The 26,970-nt window shown below is 43.2% G+C and overlaps 2 protein-coding genes across 5 annotated transcripts in view; both read right to left on the reverse strand.

The window, feature by feature from the left end:
* The window catches only part of BRPF3 (bromodomain and PHD finger containing 3), a 38,072-nt gene extending 33,290 nt beyond the window's left edge, over positions 1–4,782 (reverse strand). For 2 of the 4 annotated variants that reach the window (XM_081010468.1, XM_081010466.1), the window contains exon 1: positions 2,912–4,782. The gene's annotated coding sequence lies outside the window, so the exon portion shown is untranslated. Of the gene's footprint in view, positions 1–2,040; positions 2,259–2,911 lie in introns of those variants that run through there. The other 2 variants (XM_081010469.1, XM_081010467.1) reach the window with 2 other exon arrangements.
* A 2,901-nt stretch (positions 4,783–7,683) lies between these two features.
* MAPK13 (mitogen-activated protein kinase 13) lies at positions 7,684–26,402 on the reverse strand. The gene is made up of 12 exons (XM_081010487.1): positions 25,970–26,402; positions 21,672–21,801; positions 20,268–20,326; positions 19,677–19,785; positions 18,973–19,002; positions 15,893–15,940; positions 14,933–15,047; positions 13,706–13,777; positions 12,364–12,443; positions 11,637–11,715; positions 9,266–9,442; positions 7,684–7,995 (listed from the first exon to the last, which is right to left on the reverse strand). The coding sequence occupies exons 1-12, from the start codon at positions 26,086–26,088 to the stop codon at positions 7,916–7,918; spliced, it is 1,098 nt and encodes a 365-aa protein (XP_080866613.1). The 5' UTR covers positions 26,089–26,402; the 3' UTR covers positions 7,684–7,915.
* Positions 26,403–26,970: the final 568 nt, after the last annotated feature.

The following is a 26,970-nucleotide window of genomic DNA, read 5'->3' on the forward strand; positions in this document are numbered from 1 at the left end:
CAACAATGCATGTCATTTTTATGCTGAAACCTTACCAAATTTATTTTGCTATTTGTCTTCAAGTTAGTCTTTTCTAGTTTCAGTAATACAATAATCTTCCCTCAATTCATAAAACACTGAATTCCTCTCTTCCCACGTGTCATTATTCCTTATTCCTATCATGCATATGCTAAATTAAAGACAAAGAATTCATTACACATGATCCAATGAAAACTATGCCAAAGCTCTGGCCACATGTTGATGAGTGAGATTTAACTAGCATCATTATATTCAACAGATTATTGCACCATTATCTATATTAGTTTGTGCTTCTGACAGCTAAGCTGGTATGATAACCCAGAATGTTCAGTTGCTCAAGAAACCCAACTGTTTGCTGAATAGATTTTTGGAAGGGATAGGTAGTTGTCAGTTTGGCTAGGAGTAAGACTTCAAACAGGCTGACTAAGGATCACAGAGAAGTCCAGGAACATAGGAAATCTAAACAATAAGGGTAGGCAACAGATGGAGAAATAGGAATCTGAAGGAAAGCTAAACGAATAATGAGCCTTGAGGGCAAAGGGCAGATGAGACAGAGAAATGAGGCAAGAACGGGCTAATCAGAAAAGTGAGCTATGAAAAAATTTCACAGTGCTTAATATCAGAAGAAAGAAAGAGGAAGGAGTGTTAAGAAGGCTGATCAAAAAGCAGGGAAGCTAAATTAAATTGCACAAAGGAGGAACTGGGCTGAAAAGCAGGGACCTGATGAAACAATTGGCTGAAGAGAAGGCAGAGCCATGGAAAAAACAAGATTAGGGCAAAACTACACATAGAACTAAGATGCAGAAGAAGCAGTACTCCCCTAGCTGGAATAAAGTGGCCAGGAATGAGAGGAACTAAGGAGGCATGGGGTTGCTGAGCCTGGAGAACCATATAAATAAGTCTACAAAGTTACTAGCTTGCTAACAAATTCAAAACCTGTACAGTACTGTAGTTTCATGTTAGCTGTAGCCATGAAGGAAGGTCCTCCCACGCCAATATGAAAACAAGCGCTACTGGCTTCTTGATGGGTTATTTTAAAATGTGCTTTCTACCAGGTAGACTGGCAGAAGAATTAGAGAGTAATACGTCCCATGCCACTCACTCACCTTCATGGAAATCCTGATACTGTAGTCTTTTGACTATTAAGTGAGTAGTTAAATGCAAGGTTTATAGCCTAACAGGGGGTTCCTCCAGTTGTGATTTCTACTGTTAATGGAATATCTGGCAACCCTAAGGGAAGAATAAGCAATGAGTAGTGTGGTAAATAGGAAAGTAAAGAATTGATAGATGAATTAAAAAAAATAAAATGTGGATCTAATTAATGGAGACATTTGTTTTGATTATAAATTATAGAGATCAATGAATGCTGTTAATGAAAAAATATATTAAAACATTACAGTAGATAAAATATTCTGTTAAACGGAAGGTTCTTAATCTTTCTTGGAGAATATATTAGGTTTTAAAGAAATGTAATCTGATCTCAAAATAGTGTTCATGGAAGTTGGATGTAATCTAGGTTTATATTTATATTTACTTTTGTAATACAGCTTGGTGTGGAAAATTTAAAAATTAGGGGGGGGGGGGAGCAATTGGGCTTAACTGCCAATACTGATTTGAACAAATCAACCAGTTCTTTGGCTGTGGACTTATAGTTTATATTCAGTAACTTGGACATTAACTCTTCAGTTCTGGGGCAGGGACATCCTGCAATAGACAAAAAATAAAATAATAAAGAGAAATGCACTTTGTTGTACTGTGCTCTTCTCCCACTTCAGCAGCAGCAGCCTAAGCAATGGAAAAGTACAGCCAATGAAGGAATTGTCTTGCATTAAGGTGAACAAACTCCTATCCTTCAGTGGAGGAGGCCCCTGTTCAAGAGTTGCATCTTATGCCTCAGGGAAAACGACCCTGTTGCCACTATAAACTTAAAGGCTAGAATACGTTCCAAGTGAACAACTTTCTTGCTCCTAGTCTATTGATCACATGCAATCAGTATAAACTAACAAAACATCTCTCACTAACCCTCTCAGCAGCAGACAACATTTTAATCTGCCTTTGAACTGTGTTTTGGCCTTTTTGAGAAGGGTGGTCCATGCAACTGAAGGGTTCTAGCAGCAGACCGCTGAAGGAGGTTTGAGTCCACATGCACACTCTCTCAGGTGACTCTTCAGTGTGCACAGGGAAAGAAAAACACACCAGGCCTCACAGCAGAAACCCTTTCCCTGGGGGACGGGGCAGCCTGGGCTGTGTCAGAATCCAGGCCCTTTCCACGTGACAGAGCGCGCAGCAATCTCGCTCTGCCAGATGCTAGCGGCCCTCCTTCCATCCACAGCAAGATTAAAGTCGCAGGCGGCGGGTGGGGGGTGGGTGGGAAATGTTGAATATAAATTTGCCAACATCTACAAGCTCCTCCGAGGGGGGAAATCCCTCGACTAATTACACGACAGGGAAAGGAAACAGCTGTAATCATCCTTCCATTGGATACGATCGCTGTCCATCTTCCTGCACCGCGGCCAGTAGCAGCACACAGCGCGCGGGCAAGAGCGACGTGTCGCTGCCTGGGCCAATGAAGAAGGGGAAGGTGGGCGTGGCTAATGGTGTCCCGGTTATGAGGGCGAACAAGATGGCGGGCATCGGTTTCCCTCTCTCTCCCCCCCGCGTTCTCACCCACTCTCTCTCCCTTCTCAGCCTCGGTATAAAGCGCTGTGGAGAAAGCCCCGCTCCGCAACTCGGAGGGCGCGAGGCCTCCTCAGTCCCGCCACCCCCTCACCGCCTAGTCCGGTCACCTTCCCGCGACCCTGGGGGCGCCGCTGAGGGAGGGAGGGAGGAACGGGGCTGCAGGCAAGCGGGCGGCAGTGGTGGCGAGGGCGGGCGCGTCCTTCGGTCTACTTGCCTGTCCTCCTCCGTGGCGGCGCCGGGTCTTCTGCGGGACGGACGGGCTCACGTCGTCGGGGAGGGGAGACAAGATGTCGGCTCGGCGCGCTTCCCCTCAGCGCCTCCCCCTCATAGCCGCGGCTCCCGACCTGCCTCGGACCCGCCGCCCGCTCGCTTCAGCTCCTCCGCCGCGGCTCCGGCTCCTGTTGCGGGGTGGGGGGAAGGGAGCGAGCGAAGGCAAGATGGAGGCGGCGGCGGCGACAGGAGCGCAGCCCGGCCAAGCGATGGAGAGAGGGAGAAGGGGGGGGAGGGAAGGAGGCGGCGAGGGAGGGGGCTGCTACCGCGCTCCGCTCTTTCTCTCTCCCCCCCCCCCGGTCAGGGACCGCCCCCCCTTGCGTTTTCCTCCCTGGACACAAAGCGTGGAGGCCCGGCGACAGCGGTCAGGAGCGGGGTTGGGGGGGCACCGAGATAGGCTAATGAGCGCCGTCGCCACTCGCCTTCCCGCTGTGGCGGGCAGAGCTTCGGGGATTGGTACTCCTAGGCTCGCTAGGTTGCATTAGGGGTGGGGGCGACCCTGGGGGAGGCCCCTGTGGGGAGCACTTCGGGGACCGATCAGCAGGCTGGGGGGCATGAGCAAGAGGTGCCCCCGTCGGCCGAGCTCATAGGCTCCATGGGTTCCTCCTGGTGCAGAGTCCTAAGGGCTTTTTCCACCCATGATCAAATTCCTACAGGAAGTCACTTCCCGGTAGGCATGCATAGATGAATCCCACTGCTGCATGTTGAGCTTTTAACACGTGTATAGTTGCTGCAGGCTTTGGGAACCTGGCCAGCAAGTGACAAGTGTTTGGGTATCGCATGGTGTTTTCGCAGGTTCCTGTTACAGAGTCGCTGTCCTCTTGTGTGAAGCAGTCCTAAAGTAGGCCTAGTTCCAAAAAGCAGATGAGGTGGTGAGACTATGTCCAGACTGTACCACTGCTGTTGACGACTCAGGTTGGAACCCTGGCCAAGAAAATATTTGTACGCACATAGTACATTCCAAATACAGGCTTTCTGTTTTAGCTGCTGATTTATTTCATTTCATAGATTGCACACATGCAGAGAGCTTTGTCTTCCTTTGCTGCAGCAAACAATTCACAAACTACAACTGTGTGCTACCACATAACAAATTTGAGTAAAGTGATGCCGTACAAAAAGTTGGGATAGTATTAGAAGTACAGTCCTTGTGATGCAGGTTCATGACAGGCTATGTTTTTCAGGTAACAGCCTGTTTCTAGTTTCATACTAAAGTGCTTAACTAAGAGTAGGAGAAATGGCTTTGTACAAACACCCAGTCTTATTCTCTCTGTGGTGTATCCAGCTGATTATATGTAATTATGAAATATTTTGTAATCCTTCAAATAATCTTATTCCAATGGGGTGTCCCTGCGTTATGAGGAAAACTTGGTTGTCAATGTTACCAGCTTAATGGGGTGCTCTGCTGTATTATTTCAAGGCAGTAAAGAGGAGAGAAAGTAATACCATTTACTGCATGAAAGCAGATTAAGGTTATAACCTCTCCCTAGTGTATAAAATTGAGTAATCTGATAGGTGACGCTTTCATACTGTGTATGAGCACAGCCAGATAAAGACGTGTATTTTTGTTCTTTATGCCAAGATGGCATATTTATATATTCCAAATCCTACCCTAGTTAAGGGTAAAGAACAATAGGCATACTATTGGGTTTGCACAACTTTAGTTGTCACTGAGTTACAACCGCCTACAGCAAGGCACCTGGCAAATACACTGAAGTCACTGATGGAGGATCCTGGGACTGACCTTTCCAGATACACAGTTGAAGAACTCTTACTCTCTAATGCTAGCAAGCTGTACCGACTTCAGAACTGTAGTTGTCAGGCACCTCATATTAAAAAGTTTCATTTTGTTTATGGAGAATGTTTGAATGGTGTATACCTACATGTACGCCTAGCATCTACATGCCGTAGATGATGCATGTAAATCAACTAGCACTTCTGATATCTGAGATTGAAATTACCATACTTCCATACTGGTGGCTGCTGTGTACTGTACTGTACTGACCGCAGCATCCTATTTCACAAAGGTTTTCAGTTAGCAATACGTTTTCAGTTAGTAATAATCACACCTTGGATGTCTAACCTCAGATGCCTGAGATTGAAAGGATCAGTGTAGATGGGCTTTGCAAGCCTTCCCACGCTCCTGCTGTCACTGCCACTATCTACCCTTCACTCCCCTCTACTGCACTTCTGTTGCTATGGGATGTGATACTAAAATGCAGGGTTCCTTCTGTCGGCAGTATGGGGTGGGGTGGAATGAAGGGGACAAGTCACTTTCCAATACTGCAAGTCACACTGGCTGTTACCGGGGTAGTGGGGATAAGAAACTCTGCACCTCACTTGTCCCCTTCGTGGTAAGTTGCAGTGGCCTGTGGTGTCTGGATGCCTGAAAAGTGATAGAGTCACACCCATGCTTGCTTTACTGAGCACTACTGCAGTGAAATCAAGCTGGGGTTGAGTTTGTTGGTGTCTCTGGTAAAATCCCTCTTACATCATGGATGTTGGCAAATGGGATTTTTAGAAGGCAAAATAATATTAGAACTAGAGCTGTCGTAGGCAGATTATATGCCTATAATCTGGCTGCATGGTGGTCCCACTCATACTACAAGAAGCTGCAGATTCAAAAAGAGCAATCCTTCCCCCCCCCCCAAAAAAAATAGGCTCCTGAATAGTTATCTGAGCTAGCCAGCAGTAAAGTAATATAGGGTACCCAACTTTTCATATTAATCATCCAACAATTCACTTCATTGCTGTCATAGCATTTAATTTTCACTGACAGCAGGGTTTTGCTGATGGACAGCAAATGGGAATAAGTGCTGGTTTAACAGCATGCCTATATAAATGAGTGAAAAGGTACCACAACTTGCAGCATGAAACTAGGATTGGAAATAACAGTATATTGAACAATGGAAGAGGGAAATGCACATCAAAATGATTTTTGGAGCGCTAAAAGCAACGGTGGCATTGCAAGCAAAAGCTATGTGGAATAAGCAGATAAAATGACTCAATCAGATACTGACAGGAAACAGATGACATTTTCAAAACAAACACTCCTGCTTGCAAATGAGATGCCTCCTTTTATCGCCACATCAATTTGGCTTTCGGAAAGTCGCATATTTCCATTCCTTATGATGGGGTCTTCTGAACAGTAGATAAGAATGGAATTCATACAGTAAGTGCTCGATCTGACTGGTGCTCTGCTGCCAGTGTGTGTTTGTAGCACCAACACAGTGTGGCCATTCCTAATATTTCACTGCTGACCAAAGCCCATCCTGGCACAGAAAGCTGCTAGCACATTTTATTTTGTTTTATTGTGTGGTATTCTAAGGGTCACTTAGCCAGTGCAGGAACTTGAATGTTGTTGCAATTCAATCCCTAAGTCCAGGGGCCATTCCGGAGGTAGAGGAGCTGGGAAGCCATCCTTAGTGATTGGTTGCAGTTCAATGCCTGTGTGTCAGGGGGCCATTCTCAGGGTAGAGGAATTCTGAGGCAAGCCTGTTCTGTTTTGGAAGTCACTGGTGATCTGTTACGGTAGCTGGCTGTGGTCATTTCCATCCACCCCTTTAAAAGTATCTGTTAAAGCTCAGTTTCTCACATTGCATAAAGTTAGTCAAGGGAAGAGGGAAGTAGCTAAGTTCTGACAAAAGATTGTGTACTGGTTATGATGGGTCTGGAATGAAAGAGATTACAATCCCCCCTTTTTTCTAGGTTTCCGTAATGCCCTTTTTCCCAGATATTGCCACAGGTTGAATTCTCCAGAATTCTCTGCCACAGGTTACCTTTGTCCATGATTCCCAAAGCAAACCAATACTGGTTTGTTTTTCTTTCCTGAATACCCTATGTTTTTGTCCTGTCTGGCAAAGAAGGGAAATTTCCCCTAGAGTTTGCACCTCTCTTAGTTCCCATGGATGGGCAGCAATCGGAATCCAATGTGCATGGAAAAATCTAAGAGACTCAGGGCACTTCCAGACTTGCTTTTCTGCAGGTGGGATTTCGCCACATGCCATATAATTGCACAATTGAAGTGAATTTGGGCTCTTACACGATAAATCCACCCCACCCCCAGAAGGAGGAGGAAACGGAAATGCAGTGGAAAGGCTGGGATACTAATTGCTAGATGCTTGAGATGTCAAGTATTAAACCTGGGACTTTCTGCATACAAAAGAGATTCTCTGCCACTGACCTAAGCCCTCCCCTAGTTCAGAATGGTCATAATGTAGTTAACACTTACAACATTATTTCTATGTTATGTTAGTACTTTAAAAAGTTGCCACGTTGCGTTTAATAATGTGGCCTCATATCAGGGAAATGAGAATTGAGGTGTCCTAAATCAGAAATCACTTCCAGCTCCAAAATATTTCACCCGTATTCCTTGTGGTGCCCTCAAAGAAGTAGAAAAAAATTGTCACTATCTTACATAAACCTTATTTCTAGAAACATTGGGTTGGTTTCTACTAAGTCATACTCAGAGTAGACCCATTGAAATCAATGAACCTGAGTTATCTGTGTCCATTAACTTCAGTGGTCTATTCTGAGTAGGACTAGCACTGAATACCACCCCTTGTCAGTTTTGCTGGAAGCTGCAGTTTCCAACGGGGAGTTGAGAAGACTCCAGAAGATGTAATGAAAAAGAATAATGGAATGCACAGGTGCCTTTTTAATCAAGTGAAGAACCAGTTACAGAATGCATAAGAAAAGAAAGAAATGCACAACTCACAATTTATCACAAAGAGCTTTAATGAGAAGCATATTAATTTTTGGCACTGAAAGATGTTCCTGGTGCAGTTTTGGCCTTCCGGCTACGCTGCAACTCCCCTTATACACTCATTGTCCTTGTGTTCTATGCACACAGGCTTTTCCATGCTGATTAACATTTTTTCTTTATTGGGGTCAAAATATTGATGTACATTTTCTCATAGGAAAGGTGTCTCAGCATCAGATAGGACAGAGCTTACAATGTCATACCGCTTCTCCTCTTGGAGTCCTTCCGTGCGATTGGACTGAATGACAGTATATCATTGTAAATATGCCCTTGAAAGAGAAGCAAAAGACATGTTTGCATTTGTGATCAATCTATGTACACCAAACGTTTTAATGGTTACTTAGTGCATTACTTTACAACATAAAACTCTGTGATTCTCAGGGAAAGGTGACTATAAAAGGAACTCAGATGTATACAAGACTCTATAATGGGGCATTTTCATAAATCCTGAGGCCTGAGAACATGTGGAATGATGCATTTCAAAATTCTGCTTTAGAACAGGAAAATAATTCATTTGAGTGTTATGAAAAGAGCTGCAAAGATGATAAAAGGCATAAAAGCATAGGTGAATGGAGTCAGGCATGTTTGGCATAGTAAATTCATTAAGGCTGCAATCCTGTTGGACATTTTTCTGGTTTTCTGACCTACATGCTGAACACCCTATGCCACAAGATGCCAAACAGGCATATCCAGCTCCCCATGGCCAGCACCCGCCCCATGCCCTGGTTCAAATAATTTTAAAGTTCAATAGGATGCTGTAGAAAACTATTGTCTGATGTGTATGAGAGACCCATTCTGTTTCTGGCATGTAATCCCTTTTTGATATTCTTTGGTTTGTGTTATGTACTGAAGTTCTCACCCTGGGCCAGCAGGGGGATACTGTAGATAGTTTTCACTCAGGTCCACATATGCAAATAAAGGATTGAAAGTGACATTCAGTGATTGGATAGTTACAGAAAATGGTTATTGTTGCATTCTAGTGGAGCTCTATATAAGCAGGCTGGCTGAACCCTTCAGTTCAGTTCAGTTCTGTTCTGTTCTGGCCTGTGAATAAACAAGAGCTGTTTGAAGAATCACTGTGTCGTCTGATATGTTCACCCACAACTTAAGAGTCTGGCTAGGCTGTTTATTTCCTGCTACTTGCCTTTTCTTTCTGTCTTCCTTTTCTAATTTGGGACACAACAGCCCAAGGATCACTCTCCTCCCTCATGCCAAGCTGATTCCTCATACTACAACCTTAGGCCTAGAAGGACAAAAGGGTGGATGAGATGAATTCTGCCTCACAGTGATGAGGAGATGCAGTTGGCTGTCATTGTTGCCTGGGTCTGAAGCTAAGCAGAAACTTCTGAGGTTCCTCTTGTTTAAGGAGTCAGAGGCCGGTTGAAAGGCGGAAGTGAAATAAATGAGGGAGAGACTGGCTTGCTGGACTTCCATGGCAGCCGGATGTCTCCAAATAGCATGTGAGGGTGGAGAAGGTGCCTACCTTTCCCCAAGAGACTTCTTGCACTCATGGTTGCAAAGCTATCGAGCTGAACTTACTTCTCCATTCATTGATCGAAAGCTTTTCGCCCTCTGTGGAGTCATCATAGGAGTGCTGCGCCTCTGTCTCTTCCTCGATGTCTCTGTATGGGTCAAAGTAAGTGTGAGCCAGAGCTTGGGTGGCCGTCAGACGTTTTTCCACATCCAGCTGCAACATTTTGTCAAGCAAGTCCACTGCTGCAAGAAAGGAGGGAAACGGGGCTAGGTAAATTAGGGCAATAATGCTTAAGACTAGGATGAGCCCGAGAGAGTAATGTGCCGAAAACCAATAGGGATGCTTGGCCTCTGAGGCACTTTCCCATGGCTGATTGCATCAGCTCATCAGACAGAGCCAAAAATGGTTTTCATTATTATATTGAATCTCACCCCCCACTGAAGTAGCACAGAAGATGGTGGTCACATACATCACTGAAAGGAGAGAAAATGCATATTCCAAAAGAGGTAGCCCATCCATAGACTCACAGAATTGTAGAGTAGGAAAGGACCCCAGGAGTCCAGCCCCCTATAACACAGGAATCACAGCTAAAGAATCCCTGGCTGAGGGCCACCCAACCTCTGTTTAAAAGCTTCCAATGAAGGGAATTCCACCACTTTCTGTTCCACTGTTGTACAACTCTTAACATTCAGAATCTCATTTCTTGTAATTTGAACCCCTTGGTTCAGGTCCTACCCCAGAGTAGAAGAAACAAGCTTGCTTCCACATCTATGTGACTACCCTTCAGATATGACAACTTGCCTATCGTATCTGCTCTCAGTCTTCTCTTCAAAGTATTGCACAGTCCCAGACATACTTAGTTTCAGTGATGAAACTACATCAGTCCCGCCTCCCGACCATTGAGATTTACAGCATCACCAAGTAGTTTGGCTCAAACAACCCCCACCCCTCAAAAAAATCATGCTTGCATTTTGCTCCATATTTAATTTAGGTGAAGTGGGATGATTTATTTATCTCCAATGCTGTGAGAGGCAGTGACTGGTCCATGGTCACTCAAAATTTGGAGAAGTGTGAATATTGACAAATTGCTGTGTTTCAGTTAGTGTATTGTTTTGGAAAGTGAGGATTAAGTAGGTTTGCCTCTAAACGCAAAAAGAATAAATTTCTCCCCCATCTCTTCTGCTGACTATATCTGTGATCCACTGGATCATGTGTGATGTTTCTCTGTGTGATCACATATCTGGGGAGTGTTGCATAATGGGGTAGGGAGACATAACCAGTGGGGAGAATTAAGGTAAATAATCAAAATGTAACAGCAAGGAGTTATTTCACATTGTAAATTCCCTTTCAGCCTCACTCATCTCAAATTGTGCAGGAAAGAGGTAAATTGCACGCAGAAAAAGACAGCTAAACTACACTAGGCTTGGAAAACAGGAAGGCAGGAAACCCAGATGTTAACCAATCTGTCAAGACAGTTTCCTTCTCAGTTTTACTTCTCAGCTCGTTTTGGAAGCTCAGAGCTTCTTCTTCACCTGCAACCTACATAAAAGGAGTGGAGGGAATTCAACAAGGACGATTCACACACATCTCTTCCAGAGTTCAAAAGCTTCAGTTCACAGCTACATACACAAATATTTCCTTGTCTTGATATTATGGGAGGAATTCAATGTGGTGCTAAGCAGACTGCTCTGTTAATGCAAGCATTTCTGGTTGCCTGATGGAACGACCTGCCCTCTTCTCCCCCAGGTGCTGTTCCAGGCAGTGGCGGAGGAAGGGGTGTGTGGTGGGTGCGGTGCGCCCCCGGTGTCATCCCTGAGGGGGAGTGACATCACCACGCTGCCCCCTGGGGCACTCTCTGCCCGCTGCACCCCCCGCGGGCAACTAGCCCCGCCCCCAGGTGCACAAGATGTGCATGCCAGAGCAGCTAGCTCCGCCTCTGGTTCAGGGGTTCTCATGATGCCACTCCATAGTCAATGGCAGTGAGTAGGCGAGGGGGGAGGGAAGCCCGGCAGCACTAGTGAAAGTCCTTGTGCTGGCAGGGCCTGTTAGTAGAATCCTGCCCCCCAAATCATGACAGGAATACAATAAGATGCCTTTGTCGCACAGAGCAATTTGGAACAATCGCTAACTTGCATCTTTAAGGTGCAGCTTGCATGACATGGTCAGGCTGCTGAACTTCCGCATCCAACACAACTTTTGAAATTGCCAGAGCCCTGTCGTCCTTGGCATCCCACCACCCTATTTTAAGGGATTCCCCCCCCTTCATTTGTCATAATAATCAAAACACTACAGAAAATAATGATTACTCCAGCTCTCTGGAAGACACTGCAGAGTTGCATTGCCTCTATTGTAAAAAAATGTTTGCTCGGCCAGCCTTACTAAAAGTGAAGTATTAAATGCAGGTTCTGTGGAGTCAGAGAAAATGTGTCTACTTACCCAAAGGATTAGCTTTGGGGAAAAGGAGAGATAAATCCATTTTAGGGATCTTGGGAAGCGACTGGATGTAGCTTTTCGCCTGAAAGAAACAAGACTTTCAGACAGGCATACAAATGCCCCACAACCAGAAAGTGTAAGGAGCAGTATTAAATAGTTTATATATTGTTGGGGAACCAAAGACTCACACATGCAGTCAGCTTTTAACTTGAGCAGTAGATTACAATGGCCAACATATCTGTAAACAGGACACAGTAATAATTCTACCAGTTATTAATGCCTCCTCTATTTTGCTCTTAATTCCAGCAGCTCCCTTTATGCAATAATCGCCTGTTTATCTTTCCCTTCTTCAAACAAGTAACTTGGTGCAGTTCTAAACATGCTTACGAGGGAGTAAGCCACACTGTACGTAGTGAGACTCTGAAGAAAGATGCAAAGGGCTGTACTGTTAGGTAAACTTAAGTACAGAAATACAATGTGTTCTAAGTCACACAGCAAATGATTAGCCCAAGGAGTTCTGGTTGCCAATCTTTGTTTCACTGCATCATAAACAAGTGTAGAGATCTTCCAATACAGCATTTTCGTCTTTGCATATGTCTCCTGTAAGTTCCTTTGCAACTCAGTCCACATGGGGGTGAACAGAGCAAGCCCCACATTCTGAGGACCGTGTGCCAATAGTGGGCGAGGCCAAGCACAAAAGTGAGTGAAGCATCTGATGCCATTTTCTTACCGCTTTGTCTTCCAGCTTTTGCACAAATTCTTCTCCGGGGCTTCCTGTCACTTTCAAGATCTGAGTCAGCTGATCTAAATCTGGCAGGCTAAGTTAAGGCTTATTAAGACAAAGGTTCAAACTTTGGAACATAAGTGTCAAAGCACCTGCACAAGTTACATTTATATATCTATTTATTAATGTGTTTCTATTTTGTTCTTTCTCCATAGAGGTTCGCCTCCACCACCCTGATTTTATCCTTGCTAGACTAAGAGATGGTGAGACTTTCCCGTTTACTGATTCATAGTGATAACGGTGGCTACAATCTACAACCTTTGGGTAATATGTTGAGTTTCAGAGCCTCAACTTATATCTGAAATACCCAATTCCACTCCCAACCCCCGCATTATTGTGCATTTTTATATTATCATTTGTACAATGGCTACTTTGGGGTACTTACAGTGACACCAACAATAACAGTAATAGCACATAACTTTGGTTACAATGCTATACACATTGTAAGCCCAACTGAACTCAATGAGACTACTCAGAAATGAGTAGACATGAATAGGATTGTGCTTCTTGCCTTCCTAAGGGAGGGAATTCCACTAATGTAGTGCCACCACCGAGAAGTCTCTGTCTCCCATCCCCACATAATCAGCTTCCTCCAGCGGTGGGATTCAGAGGAGCTGGAGGGGCAGTGAGGCATGTTCAGCTGACATGCGGGGAAGCTTTCCTGCGTATCAGCTGAGCAGCCCCACCAAGCCTCCGGATTGTGCAGAGACCCTCCCCAGAGCCTGAAGAGGACATTCTGTTCGCGCTCTGGGGAGGGTCACCTCATGAGCCGGAGGGGAGTGGGGCTTAGAATCATAGAATCATAGAGTTGGAAGAGACCAAAAGGGCCATCGAGTCCAACCCCCTGCCAAAGCAGGCTTTGTTGAGGCTGCTCAGGTGCAGGGAAGCAGCAGTGGTGGCTGTGCTACCCTGCATGTCAGCTGTTAGGTGGGAAGACTGAGCAGCCTCAGCAAAGCCCCTCGATGCCTCTGGCTCATGAGACCTTCCCTGGAGGCCAAGGAGGATGTCCTTTTCAGGCTCTGTGACAGATCTCCTTGCAGGCCAGGAGAACTCTCCAGGGTGCGCCCCATTTCCGGGTCCCACTTTGAGGGTCCTGGCACTGTGTGTGTGCATGGTTGCGCTCAAATAGATTTCACGTAAATGGGGAGTTGCCTGTACCTCCTGCCGCAAGGATTCCTATTTCCCATTATTTATATTTTTAGTCCATACATCGAGAGTATCAGCCTCCATCACACCCTCAACGAACACATTTAACCCACCCCTACAGGTCATAGTTAGAGAAGGATACAGTCTTTACCCTTAAACAGAGTTTTCCCAGTCAACATTTCTGCCATGATACAGCCAACAGACCAGATGTCCACTGTTGAGGAGAAGAAACACAGGAGGAGGAGATTGAATGGCTCATAAAACCCTTATTTTAAACAAGGGTTAAAAATAAATAAATAATTCCCCGCAACAAAGTTTTGTATGTCCTATTCCTCCTCTGGGGTCTTACTGAATATTTTCACTTCCTCTCTCTTGAAGGAAATAGTGGAGTGTGTGCAGGGACGATTGCAGACAATGAGTAGTGCACATTAATGCAACACAAGCTTTTTCTAATAGGGATAGCAGCGGAAGCAGCTGCATCAGAAACACCTGCGCTTACGTGCCATAACTCAGGCTAAGAAGCTACTCACTCTTGTTAGCTTCTCTGAGAATACAGTGCATAGCGGCACACAGTCAACCCCTGAGTTGTGTGCGGGTTGCATTCCTGACCTCTGCGTGCCTCTGGGGAGCGCGAATGAACCCGCCTCTCCCCATTACGGCCTTTTTATGGCTTGTTCCGCTCTTGTTCTGCCCTCTTCCAGGTCCTGAACACTAGCTCATGGGCTATATAAGGGGAGAAAATCAGTTCATGCTGCAATCCTATGCACATTTATTCAGGAATGTGCACCATTGGACAGAGTGGGGCTGACTTCTAAGTAAACATGTACAGTATTATTTATTATTTTATTTATTAAATTTGTATACTGCCCTATGCCTGCAGGTCTCAGAGCGGTTCACAAGGTAATACAGGGTTGTGCTATCTGGTTTGTACACATTTTAAACAGATGCATCTTTGAACCAGAGGAGGCAGTGCTTTTTTCCCGGGGGGTACGCATACCCCTAAACATTTTGTGAATATAACGGAAGAAGAAACTTTTAAAAATTAAAAAATAGTTTATTTTCTAGCATGGTAAATCATTAGTTCCATTGCTACCCCTGATGGTGGCCTTTTGTCCATTTCCTGTATTTATTTTTCCTGATTTGAACTATAAAATGGTGATTTTCTTGAGTCAAAATGAGAGGACCTCCTAAACATTTTTTTAGGGGAAAAAAGCACTGAGAGGAGGTATAAGGGAAATATATTGTACTTATTTATCAGGTGGCATTATTATTTCTGAAATCTTAAGAGTATGAAATGCCGTCTAAGGATACCCACATTCTAATGAGAAAAGTTCCCCCAGCAGCCAAACAAGGAAATTATTTCACCCACCAGTTTGATTGTAATGCATCCAGTTCAGGATCACTTCTGGGGCTCTGTACCAGCGGGTCACAACATAGCCTGTCATCTCAGAGTCTGTATGCCTTGCCAAGCCAAAGTCCAATATCTACAGCACACACACACACAAATGGTGAGATATAATGAAGGAACCACAGAACAGACTCGCCACCCTTCAGGAAAGGGAAGACTTCTCCTTTTCTAGGACTATTCTGCATCACCAGAACACTCTGCAATATCACTTGGACACAAAGTCTGCACTAGAAGCAATGTATTCCTATTGATAACAAAAATCTTCTCCATCACACATAAGAACTAACAGGATTTATTTTTTAAGCTGGCAGCATAAAACCAGATCAAATACATTTCTCAAGAATCTTGTTGAGTCAGTATCTATATTCCAAATGGTTTTTAAACCTAGCTGATATGAATCCGGGGCATGGACCATGGTCAGTCCCTGTTACCATCCCAAAGCCATCTGTCAGTGAAAGAGAGTACCGATGATGGAGAATAATTTTAGATGCCATTGTGCAACTCTAAAACTGGGGGCTCAAATATTTTTGTGTATTCACGATGTACTGTACTATTTTCTTCTTTCTTATTTTATTTGTAAGTGATGTATTGTGTTTTTCTTTCTTTTTCTTTTTCTAAGTTTTCTTTGTATATCTATGTTGATTATAAACCAATAAATTGAATATAAATGAAACTACATCAGAATTTCCCTGGATTTGCACTCTGAACCTCTTGCTTCAAATTCAGCAGCATACATAAACAAATATTCAAAACTGGGTCTCTAATCTGCAATTTTATGTAATCTTTGGGGTACGTTCCACTGAAATCAGTCAGATGTACTTCCAACTAACCACACATTTGACGTGGCTGCTGATTCAGAAAAAGCGCCATCAAACCAATCTTACATGCTACATGCCTCTTACTTTTGAAAAGTATTCCTACCTTTAGTTCACAGTCTTCATTGACTGCCAAATTACCAGGCTTCAGATCCTGCAAAACACAGAAAGGCCAGGAAATAAACTTGCAAGTCAATGTGACAGACGCCCACAAACCCACCCAGCTTGGCACACGCAGATTTGCAAACACCTCCCCCCAATCCATGCCACCTATGGATGTCCCCATTGGCAAGACTCTTGATTTTTGGGCTCAGGCAGAGTTTCCAGGCATGTTGGTGGCATCCCTTGTCTTTAAATAAAAATCAATGAATTAGGCACTTTCAAAAATCAAGATATAATGTTTCAGTTTACAATAGTAACAGCTTTTTCAGATAAGCGACAAAACCAAGAATAACATGGGAAATGTCAGGTTGTGAAAAGTAAATAGACCCAACTGCCCCAACCCATCTCTCATTGTGTGTATGAGAAAAGAGATCTGACTTACTGCAGCTGAATGTGAACACAGCAGCTATACTTCCTGTGTTTCCAGTTTCCTCCTGAGGTTCTTTTTTAAAAGTGTATGTATGTTTTATGGGCTAACAAATGTAATGGAGCAATAACAGATTGCAGATAAGTTACCATACAATTAATGCAAGGTCAAGAGCACAGTGTAAATTACCATCAGGACAACAACAGCAAAGAAGGGAAAGCTAAAGAAGAAGAGAATCAGACTGAAAGAAGAAAATATCATCCGCCAAGGTCAGTTATCCATAATTTACCATGAGTTCAAGGTGAAATAAATTAGGGTTTTTTTTGCTAGAAGCGAATTAAATAAAACTATACCATATTTCTCTTGACTCTTTTGCTTTTCTTAATGTTTTCGTATTACGCGTTAATTTTTCCATCAAAGCAGTTGACCAGATTTCTTGGTAACAAACTTCCAATAAATTCAAATGGGACTTTTCCCAATTATTTTGTTCATGTTAATGTAGCTGCTGTTGATAGTAAGATTATCAGTCTTTGGGCAAAAAATTTTCTCATTGAATCATCAAAAATATTTAATGAGGCTAATTTGTGGGAAAGGGTATAGTGATTGTTGTGTTATCACTCTAGCTTTATTGAAGGCTTATGTCCAAAAAAGGTAGATCTCTGAACAGGACCACCTGATAAGAAATAAGTCCTCTTTTAGCCACATTTGAGATGGAAGAGTCGATCCTATTTAACCTTACAGAGGTCAGGTAGCAGCATAATGTTCGCTTTATAGAATTTTCTTACATATGAGCTGACACAGATTTAAAAGGAAGTTTGTTGTTCCATTTTTCATGTTCTATGGAAACCTGTAAATCACTTTACATCCCTTTTCATATTTTCTGTGCTGTGTCTTTCCCCACTCCCTTCCCATGCTGAGCACCCTTTGGATAGAGCAGCTGTTCCACCGTATGGGGGAAGCATATATCTGGTCTCTGGCCAAATGTGAGTATGGGTTTGTTCTATAAGGCTGCAAGCCTGTATGCACTAACCAGAAGTTAGTCCCACTCTGCTCTGAGTAGACATGGAAATGATTGTGCTGTAAAAAACTGTTTAACCCTTGAAAAGATATGCAGTGGTACCTCGGGTTAAGAACTTAATTCGTTTTGGAGGTCTGTTCTTAACCTGAAACTGTTCTTAACTTGAGACACCACTTTAGCTAATGGGGCCTCCTGCTGCCGCCACACCACTGGAGCACCATTTCTGTTCTCATCCTGAAGCAAAGTTCTTAACCTGAGGCACTATTTCTGGGTTAGCAGAGTCTGTAACCTGAAGCGTCTGTAACCTGAAGCATCTGTAACCCGAGGTACCGCTGTATAGAATTTAATAACGAAAAATATCTGTCTTGCTTTTTTTCAAGGATGAAAAACCTGTCCCTACACTCTCTTATTAATGTTCTCAGTAAATGCTCCCCAGATGTGGGACACATAGGTACTTTTGTGGTTTTGGGGAGGTAAAAGATTCTGTTCTACACTTAAAACTAGACAGGTATCTATCTTTGTTTAATGTGACAGAATGTTCTCCCTCCCTCTAATTTAGGCCTGCTTTTTCTCTACATTTTGAGATGTTCCCTTCAAAAAACGTTCTGTGTTGAAAGCTGGCGTCAGGGTGTGGAAGAGGCTCTGCATAGTGATGTATTTTCAAGTGATGTGCAATGCATTTTCCTCAGGCAGTTTCCGAAATATTTTTCAAGGGAGGAACTAGAGGCCCTCACAGCTCTGCGTCCAGGACTTGCCCTTGGAGTATGTGAGGTAAGAGCTGAAGAAAGTGCAGCTAAGTGGCAGGAAAATGCCACCCTGCAACACAACAGGGCGAAGCGAGCAACCTGCTTCAGGCGGCACTGTGGGAGGAGCTTAAACAACAAGCCATGCCTGCTGAGGTTTCCTCTTCTCCACAACTCTTATAAAGGTAGAGGAACCTGGCCTTCTCTTTTATTTATTTTACAAATGTGCTGAGCACTTCACAGCCTGAAGCCATCAAAGCAAAACAATGAAATCATTCCGACAGATGTGCAATTAATATTCCATAAATGACTGGGTCACACCTCAGGGAAAGCCTCCTGAAACAACAGTGACCTCAGCTGGTGCCTAAATGTAACAAAGTGAAGTGCCTGTCTAATCTGGGCTGGCAACTGATTCCAGTCAGCTGGAGCTGCAACACTAAAAGCCCAATTTCTAGTACAAGCAAAGCTCAGCTCTGGGGCATGTGGTACACTTAGTAGTGCCCCATGTGAGGAGTGCAGTTGCAGTTGGAGTGAAGCGATCCCTTAGGTCACCCTAAGGCAGAATAGTGGCAGCTCAAATGTGGCCAGGCTGGATGATGGTATTGGCTCTGGGTTTATTGCAACGCACTGCTGGGGCAGAACCAGTAACTGTCTTTGCCACATAGCTAAGAGGCTTCTAGGGACAGAGGATAATGTTCCTGGTAGAGGCAGGCAGATATCATTAGGTATCATTTGGTAGTCTTTGGCATATGAATAGGGACTTGCTGGTGTTTTGAGCAAGAACATACATCAAAAGAGAAGTTGAAAAGGTTGAGGGCAGAAAAGGTATCACATGCAGGATAATGCACTGTAAGCTGTAAGAGAAACAGCTTTAAAGAAAGTTAAGGGACACATACCCTGTGGATGATTCCAGCGGAATGAATATACTGCAATTAAAAAAGAGAAAACACACAAACATCTGTTTGGTCATTTGTGAACAAGTATTTTCCCACCCAACCCCCAACAATCAATCATCTATCAGGATCTTGTGTAATGGAAAATGTCCCTTGCTGTATTGTTATAACAGTGATGGCCAACTAGTCAGTCTCCATAGGTTATTTGGACATCAGCCTTAACCAGCATGACCAATCGTCAGAGACTGGAATGATGGGGGTTGTAGTCCAGCAACATTTAGAGGGCCACAAGTTTTCCATCGCTGACTTACAATTTGGATGGGAATTAAGTTGCCCCCAGTGGCTCTGAGAAAAATCAAAGCAGTCTGCATAGTTTCTACCAAACTGAAATGGTGAGCTAAGCTGCTATATACTAGACTTCCACTAAGCCTCTTATAATCACACATACTACCAACCTCTGTGTCCTAAAAAACAATAACCCGTGTACCTTATTCCACTTGCTAAGTTATCAGCTAGAACATGGGGAGACTGAAAGGTTATGAACTCTTAAAAAGAGCAGACTTGTGGAAGCGTTCATTTTATAAATGTAGGAACTTGCAAACTATTGCCCAGTATATCAGAATCTACTTGTTAGGCCAGAAGAGAGACATGAAGGAAAATTCAGCAGGATCAAATTCCTACTCTGAGTTTTTTTTCCAAACCCTTACCTTCAACCCTTTCAACACCTGGTAGATTAGATACTGAATCTTCTCTTCACTGAACTGATGTCCCATTATCTTTTGTAAATCTGTCCGCATGTATGGCATCACCAGGTAGCTATAAGACAGTAAAACAATTCCCTGAATCTCAAAGAAAGACTGTCACTGACATACTAAGACATTGCATTTCTGAGAACTATCCTCTATTTCAGGATCAGAAATGGCAACATTGATCACAGTGAGAAAGACAGGAGTGCCACACATTCTATTTTTAATACTACTTTAATATTTTTAAAACATTAAGTGGTTTATATATGCTTTTAAATGAAATAAAAACAGCAATGAAGAAATAACATTCTGTGCCCAGAAAAAGCTGAATTCTGCAACTTGTATATAAACTATGGAAATTAGTACACATTGGCTTCTTTTCAGAGTATACACAAGCAATGGTTTAGATTCAGTCACTGACTTCAGGAGGAATGGAATCAGGATGAATTCAGCTGATTTTTGTAGTACCAGGCAACAGATTAACACACTGTACCAGAAGCAAATCCTACAGTAGAAGTTTGCAGCATTTTATGGAAGGAAGTACAAACTTACAAGTCTTGGAATCCGTCAAAGGTCATAGCTGAAGTGAAGACATCAAGTAACCCAATGACCTGCAGTAAAAGGGGACATGGAATTTAATGTTATTAAGGACACACTGTAGAAGAGGAGTTCTGTGCCCCACCAGAAGCAAAGCCATGGTTCAATAGCAGTTCATGCATTGCGTAGAAACCCAGATTTTATACTATATGCTGTACAGTATTCATGCAAGTCCCAAATCTAGGGACTAACACCAGGAATAGTAAATAATGTGTGTTTTCAGATGCTAGAATACTAATACTGCAAAACTTGCAAAAGAGACTGGAATATGCCCAACAGCCAAAACTTTCCTGAAGCTGAGAAAACAGGAGTTACTCACACTATTAGAATATCACCAGCATAGCTGATTGCCAATGTTTACCATTTTGGGGAACAGAGTATGAACCAGAGTGTGAATTCTGAAGGAAAGCGGATTTTCATCTCTGCATTGTATGCAGTCCAGAAGTGGAATATTGCAATTTCCCTGTCCTCTTCATTTGGTATACAGTCGTTCCTTGGAAGCCGAATGGAATCCGTTCCGGAAGTCCATTCGACTTCCAAAACATCGACTTCCTGCAGCCAATCGGAAGCTGCGGAAGCCCCGCCGCACGTTCAGCTTCCGAAAGAACATTCGGAACACTCACTTCCGGGTTTGCGGCGTTCAGGAGCCAAAACGTTCGACTGCTAAGGTGTTCGTCAACCAAGGTACGACTGTACTAGAGATCCTAAGCAGATCTGAAGAAGAGTGCATTTAACTGGCACAGGCCATGCTCCTCTTTTTTGTCCACTTGAGTGCATCAGACATGTGGAAGAGAAGCAGGGAAAAAAGGGCTCAGGGGTGGAGATTTATTAGATGTCACCTATCATCAGCTCTTTCTCTTTTACCATCATCCTCTACATTGTCTATAAGGACTAAGGCATATCAGTTTATGAGTCTCTGCATGAAGATTTTGCCAACTAGTAACGTGGTTAGTACAGCAACAAAGTTTAATACAGGGATGAAGAACTTGTGGCTGTCCAGAGTTCCCTGTGAAGAGGGACTGATGGTTAAACCACTCTTGAGAACTGTAGCTCTGGTTGGGGAAGAGGGGACTCCTAACAACTCTCAGCACACTTGAGAAACTACAGCTCCCAGAATTATTTTGGGGGATCCATGACTGTTCAAAGCAGCATGATACTGCTTTACATGCATGGTGTGAATGTGGCTAAAATCTGGTGGGCATGCAAATTCTGACAATGCATACTTGGTCAGATTTTGTTTTGACTATCAAAACTTGGGTGGAGATAGATTCCGATATTCAATTCCATCTTCCATCCAGGGCTGTGCATGAAAGACATAGACAACTGTGTGTAAGCGAACAAAGGGAAGGAGTTACTCACATTCTCATGCTGCATGTGCTTCAGCAGTGTCAGTTCACGATATGCTCGCTTGGCAAAGATCTCAGACTGGAAAGGGCGGCAGAGCTTCTTGATTGCCACTTTCTCCCCTGTCTTCTTATCTATTGCTGAGCTGTGGCAAATAAGGCAGGAGAAATCCAGAAGGATATGAAGTTGAAGTGCTATGAGAGATTCCGCATGTTTACTTGAAAGTATGGATGGGCAAATCCATCAGCACTGGTTTCTCATTTTCCCAGACTTAAGTTTAGTTCATTTCTTCAGTTCGGCATTAGTCTGAAATTTTGTCCTCACAAAAATTCACCAGCAATTTAGTGGACATTTCTCATAATAAACACATTTTTGTAAGCCGTTACCACTATCATGCACATTTATGCAAACAATTTTCTCTAGTACATATTTTATGTTATTTGCACTAATACATGCATTTTTGTACACTTTCTTTGGTTAGAGGACTGCACTCTAAAAAGTGTGAATTTTGAAGAACAGCTGCATTTCAGCTTTGAGTATTGCTGCAAGAAGTGTGGATTTTAAGTAGATTTGCATTATTATGCAAACCACATCAATTTTCTTCCCAATCGCTATAAAGTGGGTTTAGGATTGTGTGCCTGTATCTGTCAGCTGAGGATAACATTTCATGCATCTCAAAAGCTTGTGCCACAATAAATCTGCTGGTCTGTAAGATGCCATGGGACACTTTTTCTGTTTTTAATATAACAAAGTAACACATCTTTGTCTCTGAAAGTTCATGTGCACATTGTATGTGCATTTTTATTGAAGTGTTTGTGTCCTCTGCTCTGGTTCTAATGTTTTTATTGTTATTCTGTATCTTTATTTATCATAATCATCATCTATTATCATTAACTTGGGATACAATTTTAAGAAAAAGACTGAAAAGTGTTTTTTAAACAAAGCAATATGTGAATGAGTATGGTAAAAAGAGATATTCCAACAATGTTCCATGTCAACTAATTATTGTCGCCCAAATGCAGGAAGGATTCAATCAGCCAATGAGCCAGTCGTGCTCCATCCCATGCAATAAACTTATTCTTCATTTAATAAACCATTCCTGAAGGCTGATGTAATACTTTTCACAATCTTGCAGCTAAGTGCTAGAGTAAAGTCACTTGGTTGAGGCTACAGTTCCATAACCACTGCTGCCAGTCCATCCCCCAAAAGGTACTCCAGAGCGAGGCGGGGGGAGGGTGTGATCCTCTCCAAAATAAGGTGGCTTGGAAGTTGTGCTATTTCATTCAGTTTGGATTGCTCAGCCCTCACAGTAGAAATGCTACTTGGGACTCATCCATTTTGTACTCAGCAATCCTAATGTCTAAGTAGACTTGGAACTTGAGTTACAAAAGTTTTAATATCATTCCCTTTTAATTTTTAATCAGCACAGACAATAGCCTATAAGCAATCTGAGTCTATACATTCAATGTTTTTTTGTGTGTGTGTTTGCAGCCTGTAGAATTGTCCTGTGCCTGCAAAATATCGCACCAGACGTTGCTCAGAGCAAGTCAGCACACGATTACTAGGTTATCATGTGGCAATTGCTATCGTTATGTAAATACCATGAATCCACCCTTGGTTATAGCCTGCTTATTAACCAACACAGCAGAAATGCAAAAATACCACACACAAATTCATTCCACCTGATGAGTATATGTGATAAAAGGATGGCTGTCCTTTGCAGGCATTTTTGGGCTCTAGGAAGTTGTAGCAGCAGCTGAGCTCCAAGAAATCTGTCCCTTTCAGCAGCCTGCTCTGATATTTTAAACATGTTCTGCCTCTGCTGTCAAAGCCATTGTGCCTTTGGATATCAGCTGCTTTGAGAGAGTGCTCTTGTGTTTGGTCCTGCATGTGGTTTCCCCACAGGCATCTGGTCGGCCACTGTGACAACAGGATGCTAGGCTACATGGGCCATTGGGATTGGAATGGCTTGATCCAGCAAACACATCTTGTATTCTTTTTAGTGCCAGAACCTTTTCAGTCTCTTTTTTTTAAAAAAAAAAATCCCTTCCCCAATTTGCTGATGGCAACAATATTGTTGTGAGTTTGGGGGTTAGCCTGCATGATGTCTGAGTCCCTTGTGATTCTTGGGGTCCTAGATCCAGCAAGGGTTAAAAACTTAATGGAGGATTTATGTCTCTGGACCCATTCAAGGGTATGGGAGGTACACTTACCTTGAAGCCACACCAAATCTGGCTCCCTAACCTGCATGATGCATATTTCCAAACATGTACAGTGGTACCTCGGGTTACAAACGCTTCGGGTTACAAACGCTTCGGGTTACAAACTCTGCTAACCCAGAAGCAGTACCTCGGGTTGCAAACTTTGCCCCAGGATGAGAACAGAAATTGTGCACCAGCAGCACAGCAGCAGTGGGAGGCCCCATTAGTGAAAGTGCACCTCAGGTTAAGAAAGGTTTCGGGTTAAGAACGGACTTCTGGAACGAATTAAGTTCATAACCTGAGGTACCACTGTATTTGTTTTATATTTTTTTATATGCTCTGGCTAACTTATGTGCCCACCTTTCAAATAAGTAACATGGAAAGAGTCTGACTTTAAACCATTCTTTACTGACTGCAAGTTCTGTCCTGCTTGAAGTTCTGGGGGTAAATCATCATAAAATGCCTGCATTCTAATTGTTGGGCATGGTTTTTAATATGCTCCCTACCATTAGGCAAAGTGAGGCAGCTGCCTCAAATGACAAATGGTGAAGGGCAGCAGCTCAAAAATGCATGCATAAACTAGTAATATATATATATTCATATACATACACAGGAACATACATAAGTATATACATAAGAATGTAAGAAGAGCCTACTGCATCAAGTCAGTGGCTCATCTTGTCCTGCTTGAAGTTCTCACAGTAGCCAGCAAGATGCCTCTGACAGTGGAGGGAGAACAGAGCCATAAAGGTTAGTAGCCACTGATGACTTTATCCTCCATAAATTTGTCTAATCCTCTTTTAGAGTCATCTAACTGCCCTGAAACAAATATTCTGTTTCTGCCCTCTCCCTCCCCCCCCCCCCCGCAATTTAATCTTTATCGGTTTTAAATATTGCATCCGCTCACTACAAAAAAACAAAAACAAAAAACACATCAAATACAAAGAAAATGTTACATATAAAATAAAGTTATTCCATACATTGAGACTTCCGTCTTCCTTGGTATGGGTCCTTCGTTTCCTTGTTGACTGCATATTGTATGACATTTAACTTATCATAAATTATCTATAATCTTTGTAGCATATGACATTGCAAAAGTTAATCAAAGCATGTCAGAGATTTCATATGTAAAAAATGTTCTTTTAAATAGAATCTGTATATATCCCATTCTTTGTTAAACTTTTGGTTTGTCTGTTTCCTAATTTTTCCTGTCATTTTTGCCAATTCTACATAGTCAAATAATTTCACCTGCTATTCCATTTTAGTTGGTATCTTTGGCCCTGTCTCAGTTCTTTGGTATTTGGAAAGGGTGGCATATTTTTGGTCATATAAGAATTTGAGGTGAGTGGCCTAGCAATTTAGATCAGCCTTTGATAACTGGATTCCCTCTAGCACTTTTGGGCCACAACTCCCATCATTCCTAGCCACTGGGCAGCATGTGTGTTGCTGTCCAAAGTATCTGGAGAACAACCAGTCGCTGTATAGGCTGATGTAGGTAACATTTGGTCAACTATATTTGGTCTACTTCCAGGTCTGAAATAAAACATGCCAGTTCTGTGTCTGCTCAGGGGCGCTATGCACATTGACGGCGGTGCTGGGTGGGCAAGTGGGCACCATTTGCTGTTTCCACTCAGGCAGCAAAATGTCTTTGGACCAGCCTTGGTCATTGGCTATGCATCCCTACTGGCAAAGCTGCTGGCAGTCTAAATGCGTCTGTACCTGCCATATCTGAAACATCTTCCTCCGATGTGGAAACTCAGAGTTTGCGCTGGTGCTTTATGAACCAAGACACCAAACAGCTGAAATATTAACAACAAGGGGCCTTGCAGGAAGTGAAGCAATGGAACATTAAGCAGCCTTCCCCACATGTCTAGCTTGTTAGAGCTGATCTGTTGACACTTGGAATGACGCAGGCTCTGGCCGGAAGCAAGGAACCTTTACCAAAATGCAAATTGCTTTCACTCCATAATGGAGGAGAGTGAAGGACCTCCTCTTGACTCCTCCCAAGAATCTGGGCTTCCAGTGTCCTGTACCCCAGTCTCTCTCCCTCTTCCACCCCACCCCCTGCCGCCATCTGCCAAGGGCCCTGGGATCCATAAAAAAGCCACTCACCAGACAGAGCCATAAGCTCCAGAGCCCACAGGGCTGAGAGAAGTATATCTCCTAGGAAGCTCCCAGACGGTCTTGTTTATTTCTTGCTTGTAGAAGCCTCTTCTCCTGGGAAAGCTCATCTCCTGTGTGTCTGGAGTGGAACCCTCCAGTGCTCAGGGCCCCCAAGAGGAGATTGAGAGCCAAATCCGGAATCTCCCCGCCTTGAAAGCTCCTCTAGGAAAAGGAATACCTGTCGGTTTCCGTCTCAGCTGCTATTGTTGTGCTCAACGAGCCACATTTCCCTCCTCCTCTGCCCACACACCAGCCCAGGAAGGAGGCATCAGGTTTCAAATTAGACACACCTCTTTCCCGGTACTTTCAGAGGACTCACCTTTTCTACCTTAAAGGTAGCCAGCAGCAGAGACAACCACCATTTTTGGCTATTAGGTTTTTACTGCTACAATTAAACACTTCCCTCGTGTCCCTGATTGCCAGTTTCCATAAAGGGTAAAAGGGAGGGAGAGAAAGAGCTAGAGAAGGCATGGTGTAGATTAGACTTTGTCCTTGGCTGGAAAATTATTGATGCAAAGGAATAATCAGATCTTAGAACAGCCGTCAAAATTCCAGCTGCTTGATTCCAGCTGCCATTTATATAAAATGGGGTGGGGTGGGGTGTATTTTTTAACTGCCCTTCACAATAAGAGCACAGAGTGGGTTACAACAATAATATGAACACTTACACACAATTAAAACTGATACAACTGTAAAAGAAAAGAGTTGTTGTTGGTTGTTGTTTTTTTAAAGCAGAATCATGCACACATATATAACAATTAAAAGTGGTTCCAGATACAAAAAAATGAAAACAGATCAAAACAGTTCCAGTACTGATGCAGACTGGGGAAAAGAGCTTCATGTAAAAGGCTTGTCTATCCCATGGCTTCCTTCAATCGGTGAGGAAGCGTAAAGGAAGCCTAGAGCTATAGTTGCACAAAATGCTATTGAAAATGTTGGCTATCTCATTG

The sequence above is a fragment of the Podarcis pityusensis genome, assembly GCF_964106645.2.
Source record: "Podarcis pityusensis genome assembly, chromosome: 6".
Lineage (NCBI taxonomy): Eukaryota > Metazoa > Chordata > Lepidosauria > Squamata > Lacertidae > Podarcis > Podarcis pityusensis.

Excerpts from the sequence above, each read along its gene's own strand:
- MAPK13 (XM_081010487.1), bottom strand. The coding sequence starts at position 26,088 with ATGAGCTTTCCCAGGAGAAGAGGCTTCTACAAGCAAGAAATAAACAAG. Across the intron at positions 21,802-25,969 it reads GGAGCTTATGGCTCTGTCTG|CTCAGCAATAGATAAGAAGA; the intron begins GTGAGTGGCTTT and ends TATTTGCCACAG. Across the intron at positions 9,443-11,636 it reads CCCCAAAGCTAATCCTTTGG|CAGTGGACTTGCTTGACAAA; the intron begins GTAAGTAGACAC and ends CCTTTCTTGCAG.